The following is a 15,482-nucleotide window of genomic DNA, read 5'->3' on the forward strand; positions in this document are numbered from 1 at the left end:
TCACGTGACATCTATATACCCGTGAAATTTCCCTGAGAGACTATAATCGTGCAAAGGTCTCACGATGTCAGTTTTCCCGCTAAATTTAGCGGGAAATGCACAGACGGACAGAGGGACGGACGAACATTTTAGATTGGCTTTAGCGTTAAAAAGCATTTCAAGCTTTAAGGAAGAAGAAGCGAAGGGCGCGAGCGTGCACAGCTTCGATCGGCGCTCTGCGAACAATCAGCTTCAAAGGCGAAAAATACCCCAAACCTTCCAGCAAGAACCACAACACCGGGTGCCTAAAGGTATTTGCTACCCGAGGACACCACGTTTATGGAAATCGGACCACCGCCTGGCCTTGTTCAGCCAATTCCTCCTACCGACGGGCCGGCGCCCCACTAACCCTAACGAGGAATACGGCACCTGCAGCAGGCCAGCGGCGGGGGCGGAGCCCTCCCCAAGGCACCGAGACCCAAGATGGATTACGTCGAAGTGGCAGGTGAGGACATCTCACCGGAAGAGTGTACAGCAGAGGCCGGCTGGCTCGTGAGCCACCGACAACGGGGCACACGAGCCCTCAACAAGCTAGGCCTCACGGCGACAAGCACAGCCAAAAACGACGCAGGTGGCCGGACAGGAAACCGAAAACCACTTCAGAGACACAGGAAACAGCGTCAGCAACCAGCCCTCCCACGCGAGGACATAAAAATCATTCTGCGGCCACGAGAGGGCCTCGATGTTACCAAGGTGAGCTCCGCGAGGCTACGCGACGGCGTATTTTGCGCCATCGGTCTCAAAGAGCAGGAAGCCGAGGGAGACCTGCTACGGGTCAACCCGGAGAAAAACATCATCGTGACAAGCACACCAAGCATGGAACGAGCTAAGAAATATAACTCCATTTCAAAAATCTGCATCGCAGGCAAGACCTATGAAGTCACCGCGTACGCGGCGCCACCAGAGGATACTGCTAAGGGGGTTATACATAATATCCCAGATTATGACACCGCGGAAGACATTACGCGCAGCCTTGTCCACAACAAGAACCCTACCATCCTTCAGGCACAAAGAATGGGAAAAACCAACTCGGCGGTCATCGTCTTTGAGGGCAACAAAGTGCCCTATTATGTATATTACCGTGGAGCGGAGTACCGGTGTTTCTTGCATAAAAAAAAGCACGAAGTGTGCTCCACCTGCGGAAAAGTGGGACACCGCATGGACGTCTGCCCGACGCCCGAAGACAAAATATGCCGCTCTTGCGGTGCAAAGAATCCACGAGAAGGGCATAAATGTGACCCCAAGTGTGCCCTGTGCTGTGGGGATCACCCCACTGGAGACAAAAACTGTAAGAACCGGTTCCAAACGCCGTTCCTACTACGGAAGAGACAGCGAGAAAAAGAACGTCAGAATGGCGCTGGTCAATATGGCGGGCACCGAAACGCAGAGTCGACGTCCGTTCTGGGTGGCAGCGAGGGCGGCGGGAGAACGAAAGAAAGGGGGACGAGAGATCGTTCGGGCTCCTTCCCACGTCTACCCCACCGCGGATCAGGGAGCGACAACGACGCGGGACAGCGGCAGCAGCGCCGGTCAAGATCTAAGTCAAGATGCCGGAGCCCTAACACCCAAGGCCGACATGAGTCAAGATCGACATCCCGAGGCGGCCGACACGAGACTCCGGGAGGAACCAAGCAGAACAAGGTGAGCTGGGCTAGCACGGTCTCCCACAGCTCGGCTCCGCAGAATGCAAAGAAAAAGATTAGCAACCAAACTAGCGCGCAACAGGCAGACAGGCAGCAACAGGGGGAACTCACCAAAATCAAGCAAATGCTAGAGATGGTAGTCGCCGAGAATACAAAGCTAAAGGCTGAAGTGGCAAAACTAAGAGGAAGCGAAAACGCCGACAAACTAGTCCCCGAAACGCAGGGTCCCTCGAAATCGCAGGCCCCACCGCCAGACCAGGGCAAGGCAAACACACCACGACCCACACAGGTCCTGCTAGCTGAGGACTCGTCCAGTGACGAGATGGAAAACTCGGAGCCCGAGTCTCCTCCCCCGAAGCGTAAGGCGAAAGACCCAACAATAACAAACATCCCAAGGCTCCCAAAGAGAGCAGAAAAAAGGGACGCAGAGACACTGCAGCATTTCGGGGAGAAGCTGAGCGAAATGCTCACCACAAAATTCGAAGCCATGCTGGCGAAATTTGCCGAGAGCATAGGCACGCAAATCGCAGCACTTAACGCTAGGGTAACGGCGATTGAGGCCACCTCACCGCGCTTCACCGGCGGGGGAGGAGGAGCAGGGCCGATGAAATCCACCAAGCCTTACGCCAGACCCGTATCATTGGAAAGCGCTAGAACAAGCCTAGAAAGTACACAGCTTAAGGATTATGGCACCGAATAATCACAAATACATAATTTGGCAGTGGAATTGCCGCGGGTACCGCCGCAAAAGGGGGAACCTACAGCAATTCATAGACAATAAAATAGCAGGAGAGGCGCCAGACGTCATATGCCTGCAAGAAACGGGAGCTTTGGCTAAACTTTCGGGGTACAAACCGTACTACAGTGAGGAGGAACCGGCCTCGGACGATAAACGTATAACAGTAGCGACCCTCGTTAGACGTAATCTGCCGGTTATACGGCGCGATACCGGCATAACTACCGTGGACCACGTCCTCGTGGAGATCATCTCAAGCCAAAAAAGGGGCATGGGAAGCCTATTTGTATTAAACGTATACAGCAACCCACGCAAGCAACATAGATTCGCGAACCTGCTTCGCAAGACATTAGACATTGCAAAGCGTCAAACACTAGTGATAGTAGGTGATTTCAACGCACACCACCCAGCCTGGGGATACAAGCGGGAAATGATCAAAGGACGGAATCTCTGGCTGGATGCCCAGCAGGAGAGGCTGTCTCTGGTCACCGACCCCGCGTACCCCACTAGGTTGGGAAACAGCGTATGTGCGGACACCACGCCGGACCTAACATTCACAAAGAACGCTAAAAAGGAAGCCGAGTGGCTAAACACGCAGGAAAATCTAGGAAGTGACCACTATATAGTGGCCACAAAACTAGAAGCGGGCCCCCACAAACCAAAAAAGGGCACGCAGCTTAAGATCGTCGAATGGGACGAGTTCAGGGAACTAAGAGCAGCCGAACGTTATTCATGCGAGGACAAAACAGAACCGCACGAGATTGAGGACATCGAGTCGTGGGTCGAACAGCTTCACACATGCGTACAGAAAGCAACAAAGACCATTCCGGAGGAAGCCGAACTAACACAAGCCGACGCTAAGCTTCTGCACATGTGGGAAGCGAAGCAAGGCTTGCAGAAAAGGTTAAACAAACAAAAACTAAACCGCGCACTTCGTCGACGTCTAGCGATCCTTAATAAAACAATAGAGGACTACGCAAACCAGCTGTCGCTCCAAAACTGGCACAGCACGTGCGACGGTATGGAACTACAGATGGGCCTTGCAAGAACCTGGAATATCCTTAGGTACTTAATCGACCCAGATAAAAGTAAGACCACGCAGAAACACAATTTAAGTAAAATTCTGCACACCTACCAGGGCACGAACGATGACCTAATCAAGGAAGTCCGCAACAGATACATCGGGACCAATCCAAAAGAACAACTTAGAACATACGCTGGAGCCTCGAATGAGACTCTTGACCAACCGTTTACGACGGCGGAGGTGCGGGGAGCCATACTAGGTCTCCGCACCAAATCCGTTCCGGGTCCGGACGGGGTAACAAACACAATGCTGAGGAATCTAGATGACGACTCCATCGAGGCTCTCACCAAGTACATGAACAAGTGCTGGAAGGACGGTAAAATCCCCACACAATGGAAGACCGCTAAGGTTATCATGATACCGAAACCGGGCAAAAAGCTAAATCTGGAGACCCTGCGGCCCATCTCGCTCACCTCATGCGTGGGGAAGCTGATGGAGCACACAGTGTTAAACAGACTAAACAAGTATATGGATGAGAAGGGACTCTTTCCCCATACCATGATAGGTTTTCGGCCCAGGCTCTCGACTCAAGACGTGATGCTGAGGCTCCAACATCAAATTATAGATGGGGAGGAATGTTCCCCGCTAGACACCAGGGCCATTGTGGGGCTCGACCTCACAAAGGCGTTTGATAATGTAAAACACGCAGCAATTCTAGAGAACTTAGAACAGTTGGAGGTAGGTCAAAGGACCTACGACTACATCAGGGATTTTTTATCTGACAGGACGGTCACCCTGACAGTAGGGGGGGTTGAGTCTGGCGAGCTGGAGTTGGGGAGCAGAGGCACGCCGCAAGGCTCTGTCCTCTCGCCTTTCCTCTTCAACGTCGCTATGATCGGCCTGCCCAGCCTCTTAGAGAAAATACATGGCCTAAATCACAGCCTGTATGCTGACGACGTCACACTCTGGGTGGCTGGCGGCAGCGACGGGCACGTGCAGGACACACTACAGCAGGCAATAAACGCGGTGGAAGGGTACGTGGAACCGAAAGGCTTAAGCTGCTCCCCACAAAAATCGGAGCTGCTCCTTTATCGGCCAACCCGGAGAGGGCAGAAAAAGGAAGCAACCACCGAAAAACCACGAATTCATCTATACGCTTGCGGGGGGCTGCCCATCCCGGTAGTACACAGCATTAGGGTCTTAGGCTTGAAAATTCAGGAGAACGGCCACAACATCGAGACAATCCGAACACTCGAAAAAAGTGTGTGTCAAACCACCCGCCTCATTTCGCGGATAGCCAATAGGCATCACGGAATGAAGGAGGGCAACTTAATCAGGCTGGTCCAGGCATTCGTCCTGAGTCGAGTAACCTATGTCGCTCCCTTCCTTGACCTCAAGGCAGATGAGCGCAACAAAATCAACGCTTTAATAAAAAGGGCTTACAAGCAGGCAGTTGGCATACCAATCACGACCTCCAACGAGCGCTTTGAAGCACTAGGATTGCACAACACGCTAGACGAGCTTGTAGAAGCACAGAGGATAGCGCAGATGGAAAGGCTCACCAAGAGTCCGACTGGCAGACACATCCTCCAGACGCTACATATCAACTACGAAGGAAGACTCGGGGAAAAACACGACATTCCACCCGATATCAGGGTGCATATACATATCCCACCATTACCAAGAAACATGCACCCCGAACACAATACGGAACGCAGGCAGGCCAGAGCACAAGCACTAGATAAAAGGTTCGCACACCTCGAGGACGTGGTTTACGTGGATGCCGCAGATTACAGTAGTCGCGACGCCATGGCCACATCGGTAGTTGATCGAGAGGGCAAGTTAATTAATTCTGGCACGGTCTTCACGACTTCATCCGAGGTTGGGGAGGAAGCAGCCATTGCACTGGCAATGACCTCGTCCTCCCAGATCAAATTCATAGTAAGCGACTCCAAGCCGGCAATTTTAAATTACACGAGGGGACGCATATCGTCCGAGGCACTCAAAATTCTACGGACCGGTTTCCACGGAGATCGAGTTAGGGGAGTTCACATCGTGTGGGCGCCAGCTCACTCTGGCCTCCCGGGGAATGAGAAGGCGCACGACGCGGCTCGAGGCTTAACCGACCGGGCCGACGTCACCAACATCTTTGACGCACACTCGTTCCGCCGGTCGGACAGAGACAGGCTGGTTGCCTATCGGGACGTGATGAACCACTACAGGCTGGGAAGGGCTAAATACCCCGCAGCAGACAGGACTCTGTCCAAATGGCAGGCAGTGGCGTGGCGCCTTCTTCAAACTAATACATTTCCAAACCCCGTGGCGTACAGTCACTGCTATCCGGGGCTTTACTCCAGCGCATGTAAGCATTGCGGGGACAGGGCCGACCTGCAACATATGGTCTGGGCCTGCCCCTTTAAAAAACATAGAAACAACAGAAATAGAACTCAAACTTTAATGCTAAACATTAGAACCTCCGAGCAGTGGGAGACCGTGCTGCTCAGCTCGGACCCGGGTGAACAGGTCCGTCTGGTCCAGATGGCCGAGGCCGCCGCCAAGGAACAAGAACTCCTGGCCGCCGACTGAGGGGGGAGAGGGGGAGGCTCTCTCAGCACTCCCCCTTCCCTGACCCCATCTATGGGCAAATTAAATGTTGTCATCATCATCATCAAGCTTTAAAAAAATTCCAAAACGCTCGCGCTTAAGGACTGTCTTCAACCTCTTCGTCCTCTTCCCGATGCAAGTTAGGTCGAAGAGTTTCTTTAACAGTACAGGCGGTACCCAAATAAGAAGATGCGGTAAACACGCCAAAGGGGAGACATCTTCCAGGTATCATAGTCTGTGTCCTGTGGAAGATGTCCGAGGGGTGGTGATGCAATCGCGAGACCAGCGTTCGCCTCGCGGTTTGAGGTAAAGTAGATCTTAGGGCATATCGGAAGTTTAGCCCCATGTTGCCGTAAAAAGAAAAATCCTATCCACATTTTAAGCACAAAATTTAACAGGCGGAATTCAGAAAATGGTGACTTTTGTTGCCGGCTCCAGACTCTGCATTCGCGCGAACGTCGGTTCAGTAGACACTTTGTTGCCATGGGGATGGTGAGCCTATAGCAGACAGACTTTTTCGTGTGTAAACAGACGGCAGTCTGGCGAGATCAGCTGCGTGCTTTAGTTTTTGCAGCGAAGCTGTTTATAGCTAGGGTTCCGTGGATTTTTCATATGCGTGCCCAAATATCCTACGCTGGCACCGCCGCACGCGCCACACGCGCACGCCTTCCCCATAAAAGGTTCGAAGTAAATAACCGAAATAAAGTGTTGACGAACGCGCGTGCAAGCTGCCATTAGTTTTAGGCTTTTGCTTCAGAACAGTTACTGCTGCCGACGCCGGCACGTGCGGCGTGTGGTACACCAATCCCTGCATTCTCCTTAATGCGTGGATAATTTAGCAATAGGTCTATTTCACTTATCTCGTTGTAATGGGGAGGCCGCGTATAGTCCGGACTCCCGAAGAGCAACGCGCCTACGAAGAGCAACGGCGGGAAGGGCAACGAGATTGTCAACGCGGCTGCGGGCGGTAAAGACCACCGATGAAGATCATGCCCAAAGCGCTATGCCTTTTGTGCACGACCTTGATATCGGGAGAAGGGGTGTGACTGCCGTCATCTATCGTCACGGACACTCGAGCGGGTATATCTAGGTGCGCCAACGGCTCTCTCTCTCTCGGCGCGCGGCGCAACTGCGGGATAACGCAAACAGCGCGCATCCTTTCTCAGGTACGCCAACTGTACACACACGCCGCGGTTTAGCACACTATTGGGCGAGCTATTTAACCCAAATGAGCGGAGTAGGATGTATTCTCGCTGGTGGTATTTGATATCACGGTCGACTGACTCACCCACGGTGACGATTCTCTCCCGGAAAGGTACGTAGCCGAAGTTGTACTGAAATATGCCTCTTCCGTGAAAGATGACGGGTGAGAATCCCGTCAAGGCCTTCATCTCTTCCTGGAACCGGCGTAGCCTCGAGCCCGGTGGATTCTTCGCCTGGTAGTAGATGTCGTTCTCACCGAAGGAGAAAACTGGCACTAGGTCGGCCCTGGAGACGGACAATGCGCGGCATTTGTCAGTGCCGGAACGTGCTTCGAAGTGTCACGAAGAAGTGGCGAAGAAAGGTAGATAGACGCCAGCGAAGTGATCAAAGCTGACAGTGAAAGCAAACTACACGTAGCCTAAATAAATAATAGTTCTGATTCATTTATAGAAGTAAATAAAGATACCTAATAATAAATGTGTTGCGTGGATAGGCGGCGGGAAGTTAACCAGCCCCAATGGGCCCCTGGGCCGGGTTGCTAGAAACAGCGTTCAGCTGAGACTGGATAAAAGAAAGCACTGCTAAAACCAGGGCACGAGCTGAGCAGGACTCAAACCATAGCCTCCTACACATATACTGACAAAGCATGGCAGATCTCCACGAGAAGCGGCCACCGAAATGAGAAAGGGGGAGCGGCAGACAACGGGCGAAAGGAGAGCCACGTGACTGGCGCCCCGCTGCGGCGAGACGCCGAAACACTTCTCCCGAGCGAAGAAGTGTTTTTCTGGTCCTCACCGCTGCAAAAGCTGTGCGCTGACGTCCAGGTTCCCCGAGAACTGGCTCTTTGATGCTCTGTGCTACCAGATCCTCGCGCTCCAAATCTCCGTCCGGGCACTCTAGGGCTCCGTCGTCAAACTGCCAGGCTTTGTGAGTATAGGGAGTATTCACTGGCGGCCACATCTGTGTGCGCGAATTCTGAGCGCGTGCAGATGGCCAGCTTCCACAGTTCTTTTGCAACGTGCATTCCGCACCATCGAGAGTGCCGGTCTTTGCAGCCTATTGATGTAAGCTCGTTCTGAGCATCCGCTCTAAACAGCACCCACAAATATGGCGTCCGGTGAATACTCCCTATAGAGGAGGCTATGCTCAAACCCGCCTCAAGACGCTCGCGCGCCCCAGTCTTTGCAGTGCTTTCTTTCACCCAGTCTCAGCTGAGACGCACGTCTTGCATGCCGGCTCCTCGGTGTAGATGAGAAATTTTTTTTCAGGTCAGTACCACTTCTTTCTTGGGTTTCGTTTTAACGTGCAACGCGCAGTCGTACTACACGACAGCACGCCTGTATGAACCTTTCAAAAAAAAGGGGGGGGGGGGGGGGGGGTCTCCTGGCCAATTCCATTTTGAGTGTTCGTGCGTATGGCGGGTGATCTGCTAGTTTACTGAAGCGACGGATAAGCACGCGCTGGGGGTGAGGAGATTTCACGCTGGGCTTAGGACTTGTTAAGTATTGGAATGGTGTATGCGAAGCTCATCCCTATCGAAACGAGCGGGGGTGAGGATTAAACCCGGGATCCAGCTGGGTTCTGCAGTGCGAGCATTGGCTCAACGTGCTTCGAGCTGCGGTGCACCAGCGCAGTGGGCCACCCATCTTCCAAGACTATCTTACTTCCGCGCTATTTACAGAAATTTTCGGTTGCTTCTGTCGTATGAAGGCTACTTCGACCTTAAGCAATAAATGTACGAAGGTATGCTTACAACCAATAACAAGCCGCCAGGATCTTGCAAACAGTTAAAATAGGTTTTATTTCGATACAGGCCCGGAGATGAGTTCGTATATTTACTTAATGATGTATACACTGTCAGACATTGATATGTGTAGTTCAGTGCTTCGCAACGAAAATTTGAAGCATCCTTAAATTTTGTTAAGTAAATAAAAAAAAATAGCAGCCTAGGGGCGAGTGCAGTTTTTAACATGTTTAAAGCGATGTAGATTAAAGAATAGTAGGGACACAGCCAGAATGACTTGATATCAACATAACATTCTAAAAGTACGTTTCGAAGGGACAAGCGTTATCAGTAGTCTAGGTCAACGTAAAATTACCCAAACGTACTTTTGCGTTTTCTAAGAAACTTTGGAGCCCATTAAATGAACGCACTCCACTCCTACCCTGACTATTGCAAAAGAATGATTGGTACTCTAAAATTAACCTAATATATTCACACGCACCAAAAAACAATGTACACTGTATCATAAGGAACATGTATGCTCACAAATTTAAAGATGTCCAAAATGTTTCTGTAAAAATATCTAATGAATCATCCATGCGGCAGGCTTAATTAACAAAATGGGGTAGCGAGATGTCCCAGAAGTGCGTCTCAGCAAGTATGTAAATTTCTCAGTAAAGCTGCTTACTGGGCACAGAGCGCAAACCCTAACACAGTTGCCGGTTTCAACAAAAAACAACGAATGCTGTACTCGGCAGTACTTTCTAACTAGCTATTTAATAAGAAAAAATACCGACCTACAGCAACTATGTTAAAACTTCCTATATTGTTGATATCTCAAAAATGAAGAGCTCGCCACAATTTAGCTGTACAATAAAAACGACTTGAGGTTTGTCTATGACGGAGGTCTATTCTGTTTATTGCACAGCAGAGCCTTAAGGCTCTGCTGTATAATAACACACATCTAGCTCGGAATGAGTTTCAGCGCGGTGGTTGTGGCGGGAAGCGGTTGCTAGCGACGCGTGTTGTCGCGCAGTGCGCCGCAGCTCAACGCAAGAAAGTTGAACCGGACTAAACTTTTCAACGCGGCTACGCATACGGAATGTTGCGGCAGACCCATCACAGAAGCCGAGAAAAGAAAGGGAGGGTCACGTGCGTTCCCCTCGGTGACGCGCATCCGCTTTTCCGTTTGGAGACTGGATCTTGATTTTCCTTGTTGGGGAGCGATGAGGACTGCGAGAGCAGGCTACTCCAAAGCTGCGATGGCACAAGCTGGACAGACGTCGCGGACGCCAACAAGATAGTCCCGGAACCGGCCATGTCGGTGACATCGCCGGGTGACGCTCTGTTGCCATGGGTTTCGCCTACTATTGGTGCGCCGCAAGCAACAATAGCGTATTCGGGCGACTGCGTTTCAAAGCAACTGCGCGCGCAAGATTTGCGCAAACGACCTCCGCAACGTTCTGCACCCACCTGCTGCAACTGAGCGCATCGCGCTTAAACGCAAATGTGTGTATGGGCTTTGACTTGGCGGTTTGTGCTACCCACCCGCATTGCAGTGCGCAGCGGACGAATCCCTTGCGGTTCCTGAGCGTCAGCACGGACATGCCCTTGTGAGCGTCCAGGGCCTCTTGGGCACCGCCGACGGCAATGACTGCCGCATTGCCCCCGCCCTGCTTCGTCAGGGTCCACTGCAGACTGTTCCGGTCCGCCGAGATAAGACCTGCAGAATCCAACGGCCTCGTCAGGAATTAAGACGCCGACGCGAACCTTGGAATTACTCCAGACGAGTGCTCAGGGGTGCACGCGAACTGATGTTTTTAACGTCAGTCACCGAGGCCATTATAACTTTGGGCTCCAAATATGCGCAACGTTCACCACAGCTCGTGTGAAGAGATGCGCTTATTCATAAATTATAAATTGGTCTATAGACCATTCTACACTTCGCTTCACCTTGGGTCTAGAAGCAGACGGCGCTCTACGAGCTGATGGGACAAATCAGACAGCCCCAAAAGCACACCATCAGGGTGTTGGTCATGTTTCGGTACGCGTTCTATCATCGCTGAACCAATCATAAACAACAAAAGGTTCAGTGACTTGCGCTTTTGGCGCTGCTTCATTCGTCCCATTAGCTCGTAACGTCGGCACCGTCTGGACATAAGCTGGAACCAAGTATAGTATTCACCCTCTGCACGCTGCCATCTTTTGTCTACTTGGCTGTGGAAGGTGTTCTGGGCATGCGCAGCAGTTGTCTTCTGCGGAATATCAGGCATGCCTCCACAGCCCAATGACCCTGATTTTTTTCGGATGTGTGATATGCGACGGAAGGGCGTTTGTACGCTCAAAATATTCCGATTCGGCTGTGATTCTGATAGCTGTTAACCTTGAAATATTTCCAATGTTAATTGCATTTCCTGGTTGACCTAAAATTTGTTTACGGGGGAGACTCGTCAAACACAAAGCTCGAGCCGAACGTTCGCGCAGCTCGCCAGTTGGAATTCGCCCATAAAAACGCCGCGTCATCGTCGGGGGAGTCTAATCGCCGGTCTCCGTAAAATTCAATTCAATCTTTGTATGACGAGTCTACGGCCCCAGGATTATATGTATATATAACTGTATGCAACAGCTATCGTTGTTTTCACTCATGCCGTTAACGTCACTGATGACAATGGTGAGAAGAGTGAGGGAGAACAGTGATTGAGTGAGAGAGAAGGGTGAGTGAGTGAGAGAGTGAGCGAGAAGAGTGAGCGAGTGAGCGAGTGAGTGAGCGAGTGAGTGAGCGAGTGAGCGAGTGAGTGAGCGAGTGAGCGAACAAGTGAGCGAGTGGGTGAGCGAGCGAGTGAGCGAGTGAGTGAGTGAGAGGACTGAGAAGAGTGAGAAGAGTGAGAAGACTGAGTGACTGAGAAGACTGAGTGAGTGAGAAGAGTGAGTGAGTGAGAAGAGTGAGTGAGTGAGAAGAGTGAGTGAGTGAGTGAGTGAGTGAGTGAGTGAGTGAGTGAGTGAGTGAGTGAGTGCAGTGTAGTGTAGTGTGCGTGCGCGTGTGCCTGTGCGTGTATTGTTCAACCTTTCACGCGGCCATAAAGCGTGTCTGAAAACAAATTATGGGTGCTGGGAAAATGCGCACGTAAAGAACCCATGTACCACCTAAACTGGCTGAATGTGCTTCTAGCCACAAATGTACTTTTTTACGTCTTCTGTTTCAGTTATGTGGGCTGCTTCCACCACCTTTCTCAGCCTTGTCATCAGTGACGTTTACGGCATGGGTGAAAAGTACGGTAGCTGTTGTTTTCACAAGTACTGTTAAACAATTCACTTTCTCGGCCTCTATTTCTTTCGTCAATCGGTCACATAGGTCATAGTCGCGGTCACTAAATTTCGCGAATTCCAGGGGCCTGCATCGAAACTCTCAAGACTGACATTTTTGCGAGCTTCGAAATTTCGCGAAATTTCGATTCGGGAAGTTTGCAAAAATTAAGTGCTCGCGAACAGTGAGGGCTTTACAGTAGCGTCTTTCCCTTCCTTTCTATTTTAAATATTTATTTTTATTGCGTTCCCCAGATCAGTCACTCTCTCCAACTCTCAACTGAAAAAAAAAAAATATTTTTTTTTTCTGCGAGTACTTTTGCGGGTATGGTCACAATTACCTTATATGCAGGATATATTATTTTTAATAAAACATTTTCATAAAAGTGCGATCTTTAAATAAAACAATTTTTTTTTCAGATAGCGTTATCAGTCACAACAGACGTCGGGACAATGAGTGTAACCTAATTAAAGGTACCAATAATGTTATAGTCCCAAATTAACTTTCGCATGATCTGTCCCACAGGATTGTACCCGTCGTCAAAATGTATCATATCAGTTGACTTGCAGAAACCTAAACATTGAGTCGGGGTATCCAGGGGCACAATTTAAGCTCTTCGGTGCTCTCCATACTAAACCTAAGACAGAACACCAGGCTTTAAAAAAAAATTTTAAAGCAACAACAAAGCAAAAAAAGCTTCGAGAAAGTAAAACCAAATGTGAAAATATAAAAAAGAAAAGATCTCACAGGAGGAGGGGATTAACTGAACTTTCTTAGAGCCTAATTAAAAGTAAAAAAATTAGAGTGGCGGTGAGCTGGTAATTGTTTATTGAGACGTTGTCTTAGTCCCATTTTTTGTCTCCTTCAAAATTTTGTAACGTTGTTTTAGTTGTAACCCAAACCCAGGTTAATTGCACGCCATAATCGTAGACTTCCACAAGCACGTCTGCATTTCAACCCCGTTATTTATCTTAAACGTGCCTTTATGAGCATTTATGAGTACATCGCCTTGACTATTTCACCTGAACTTAAATACCATTGCATGTAAAGCGAAACGATACCCTTCACAAGGTTACAGCTATAGAGACATGACAACACCGTTACGCGAAGTGTTTTCGCAGCATTACAACGCTCCGCAGATGTTTTCATATCACCGCGAGATTCACAGCTGCAGCAATGGTGAAAACTATCAGATGGTCGGTTGTTTACCGATTCAGAGCACTCTGTCACTGGCCAATAAACGTTAGATTGTTAGTGATTACGGGCTTTATGGCGCAAAGCTACTATGGCCATACTGCGCCAAGCTTGTTTAGTTGAAACATGATCAGGACTTATTGATAGAAATTATCTAAAAAAAGGTTTATGTAACAAGGTTAAAAGTCATAGAATTAAAATTACAACTCCAGTAGGAAGCCTGTTTTTTTTAAGTAATTTATGACACGATCAACCGGTACTATAGGAGTATCCCCAATTAGCAGCGCTGGGTGAAAAGGAACCTGGGCCCGTTTGCTCGAAGCGCTAACCGCGGCTAAAGTTAGCCGCAGTACCTAGGAGAGGGATTTTGAGATCACGTGACTGGCTCGGTAGGAATGCGGGGAAACATGGGCGGCGTCCCAGCGAGTGAGCGCCGCTCGCTTTGGAACTAATATGTCGTTGTAGCTGCAATATCGGGAGCGTTAGTCAGCAACGAATGGTGCAGGAGGCTTTCGCTTCGCTTTACCTCACTTAAACCGCAAAGCATGGGCAATGACATCGCCGCATTTTTTAGATAGTCTATCGATTCTGGGCCTTCCTAAGCCTAAATGAACGCGATAATTGTCGGCATGGCAACGTCTTTGGAAAGCGGATTGCTGATAGCACACAAAAGCAGACAGCGTCCCAACAGACCTTTTATCTAAATTCTCCAAGTACCGAGGTGCATGCTACGACTGTAGTTGCACGCGTCGCACGTGCTGGCGTCTGCAGTAGTAACCGTTCTAAAGCAAAAAGTATAAAACAAATTTTGCCTTGCACGCGCGTTCGTTAAAGCCTTATTATGATTTTTTACTTCGAATCTTTTATAAGAGGAAGGCCAGCGCGCGTGGACCGTAGAATTACACTTCCAGCGTTCTCCTCGCGATGCTTGGATAATTTAGAAGAAAGTCTGTTTGGACGCTGTCTGCTTTTGTGTGCTCTCAATACCCGGCTGATTGAGTCAAGGCAATCCGCTTTCCAAAGACGTTGCCATGCCGACAATTATCGCGTTCATTTAGGCTTAGGAATGCCCAGAATCGAAACACTATCGAAAAAATGCGCCGATGTCATTGCCCATGCTTCGCGGTTTAATTGAGGTAAGGCAAAGCGAAAGCTTCCTGCATCATTCGTTGCTGACTAACGCGCTCGATATTGCAGCTACAACGACATATTATTTCCAAAGCGAGCAGCGCTCACTCGCTGGGGTGCCGCCATGTTTCCCCACATCCCTACCGAGCCCAGTCACGTGATTTCAAAATCCCTCTCCTAGGTACTGCGGCTAAAGTTAGCCGCGGTTAGTGTGAAAAAAACTCGGGGAAATGTGTACGTCCTTCTTGCTCAAGCCCTGAGCACAGCCACAAAATGTGTAAAATTGTTAAGTCATCGCACGGGACTGGGGCTTCCCCCCTGAGCAGATGCTCGTGGGTGAGGTAGGAGTCTCCAAATCTAAGACGACACAAAAGAACTTCATGGCGGCGGGTTCTGGGCGATGCACTCTCCCGCATACCAAGAGCTGGTTTAATCCTGTGAAGTTCGTTTTCGCAATCGAGACTCCACTCCGATTGAGGAAAACGCACAAACACAAAAAGCGCCGTGATGACGCACTTATAGCGACGCCTGATTAGCTCCCTCTCAGATTGTGACGTCACAGCGGTCGGACTGAAAGCGAAACAGAGAATAGTGGCCGCTACCTTGCTTACGGACGCAAGGCCTGGTACTTCGCTCACAAATGACGGTCGTACACTTAAACGCTACTCGAAAAATGGCGACGCTTTGGTTTGTTATAGTATGAATCCAAATGAAAGTACCCGTTCTGTAAACCTTTTGTAAAGAGCAATAACCCTCATGACGTGGGTTATTCTTTAAACGTAAAAACATGCGGGTCAAAAGGGAATTACAACATGTCACAAAGGTTTGACAACCAATATCTAACCTGTCAATCAATCTCTTAGCTAATGAGAAGAGTTGCTAGC

At 49.8% G+C, this 15,482-nt stretch overlaps 1 protein-coding gene across 3 annotated transcripts in view; it reads right to left on the reverse strand.

The window, feature by feature from the left end:
- LOC8036269 (2-acylglycerol O-acyltransferase 1) overlaps positions 1–15,482 on the reverse strand; it is a 50,139-nt gene that overhangs the window by 12,520 nt on the left and 22,137 nt on the right. For 2 of the 3 annotated variants that reach the window (XM_042293854.1, XM_029973087.4), the window contains 2 exons: positions 10,521–10,695; positions 7,335–7,534 (listed from right to left, as the gene is read on the reverse strand). In XM_042293854.1, coding sequence (XP_042149788.1) covers positions 7,335–7,534; positions 10,521–10,695 — 375 coding nt within the window. The remainder of the gene's footprint in view (positions 1–7,334; positions 7,535–10,520; positions 10,696–15,482) is intronic. The other variant, XM_042293855.1, reaches the window with a different exon arrangement.

Source organism: Ixodes scapularis, unplaced genomic scaffold, assembly GCF_016920785.2.
Source record: "Ixodes scapularis isolate PalLabHiFi unplaced genomic scaffold, ASM1692078v2 PGA_scaffold5__190_contigs__length_132052651, whole genome shotgun sequence".
NCBI lineage: Eukaryota > Metazoa > Arthropoda > Arachnida > Ixodida > Ixodidae > Ixodes > Ixodes scapularis.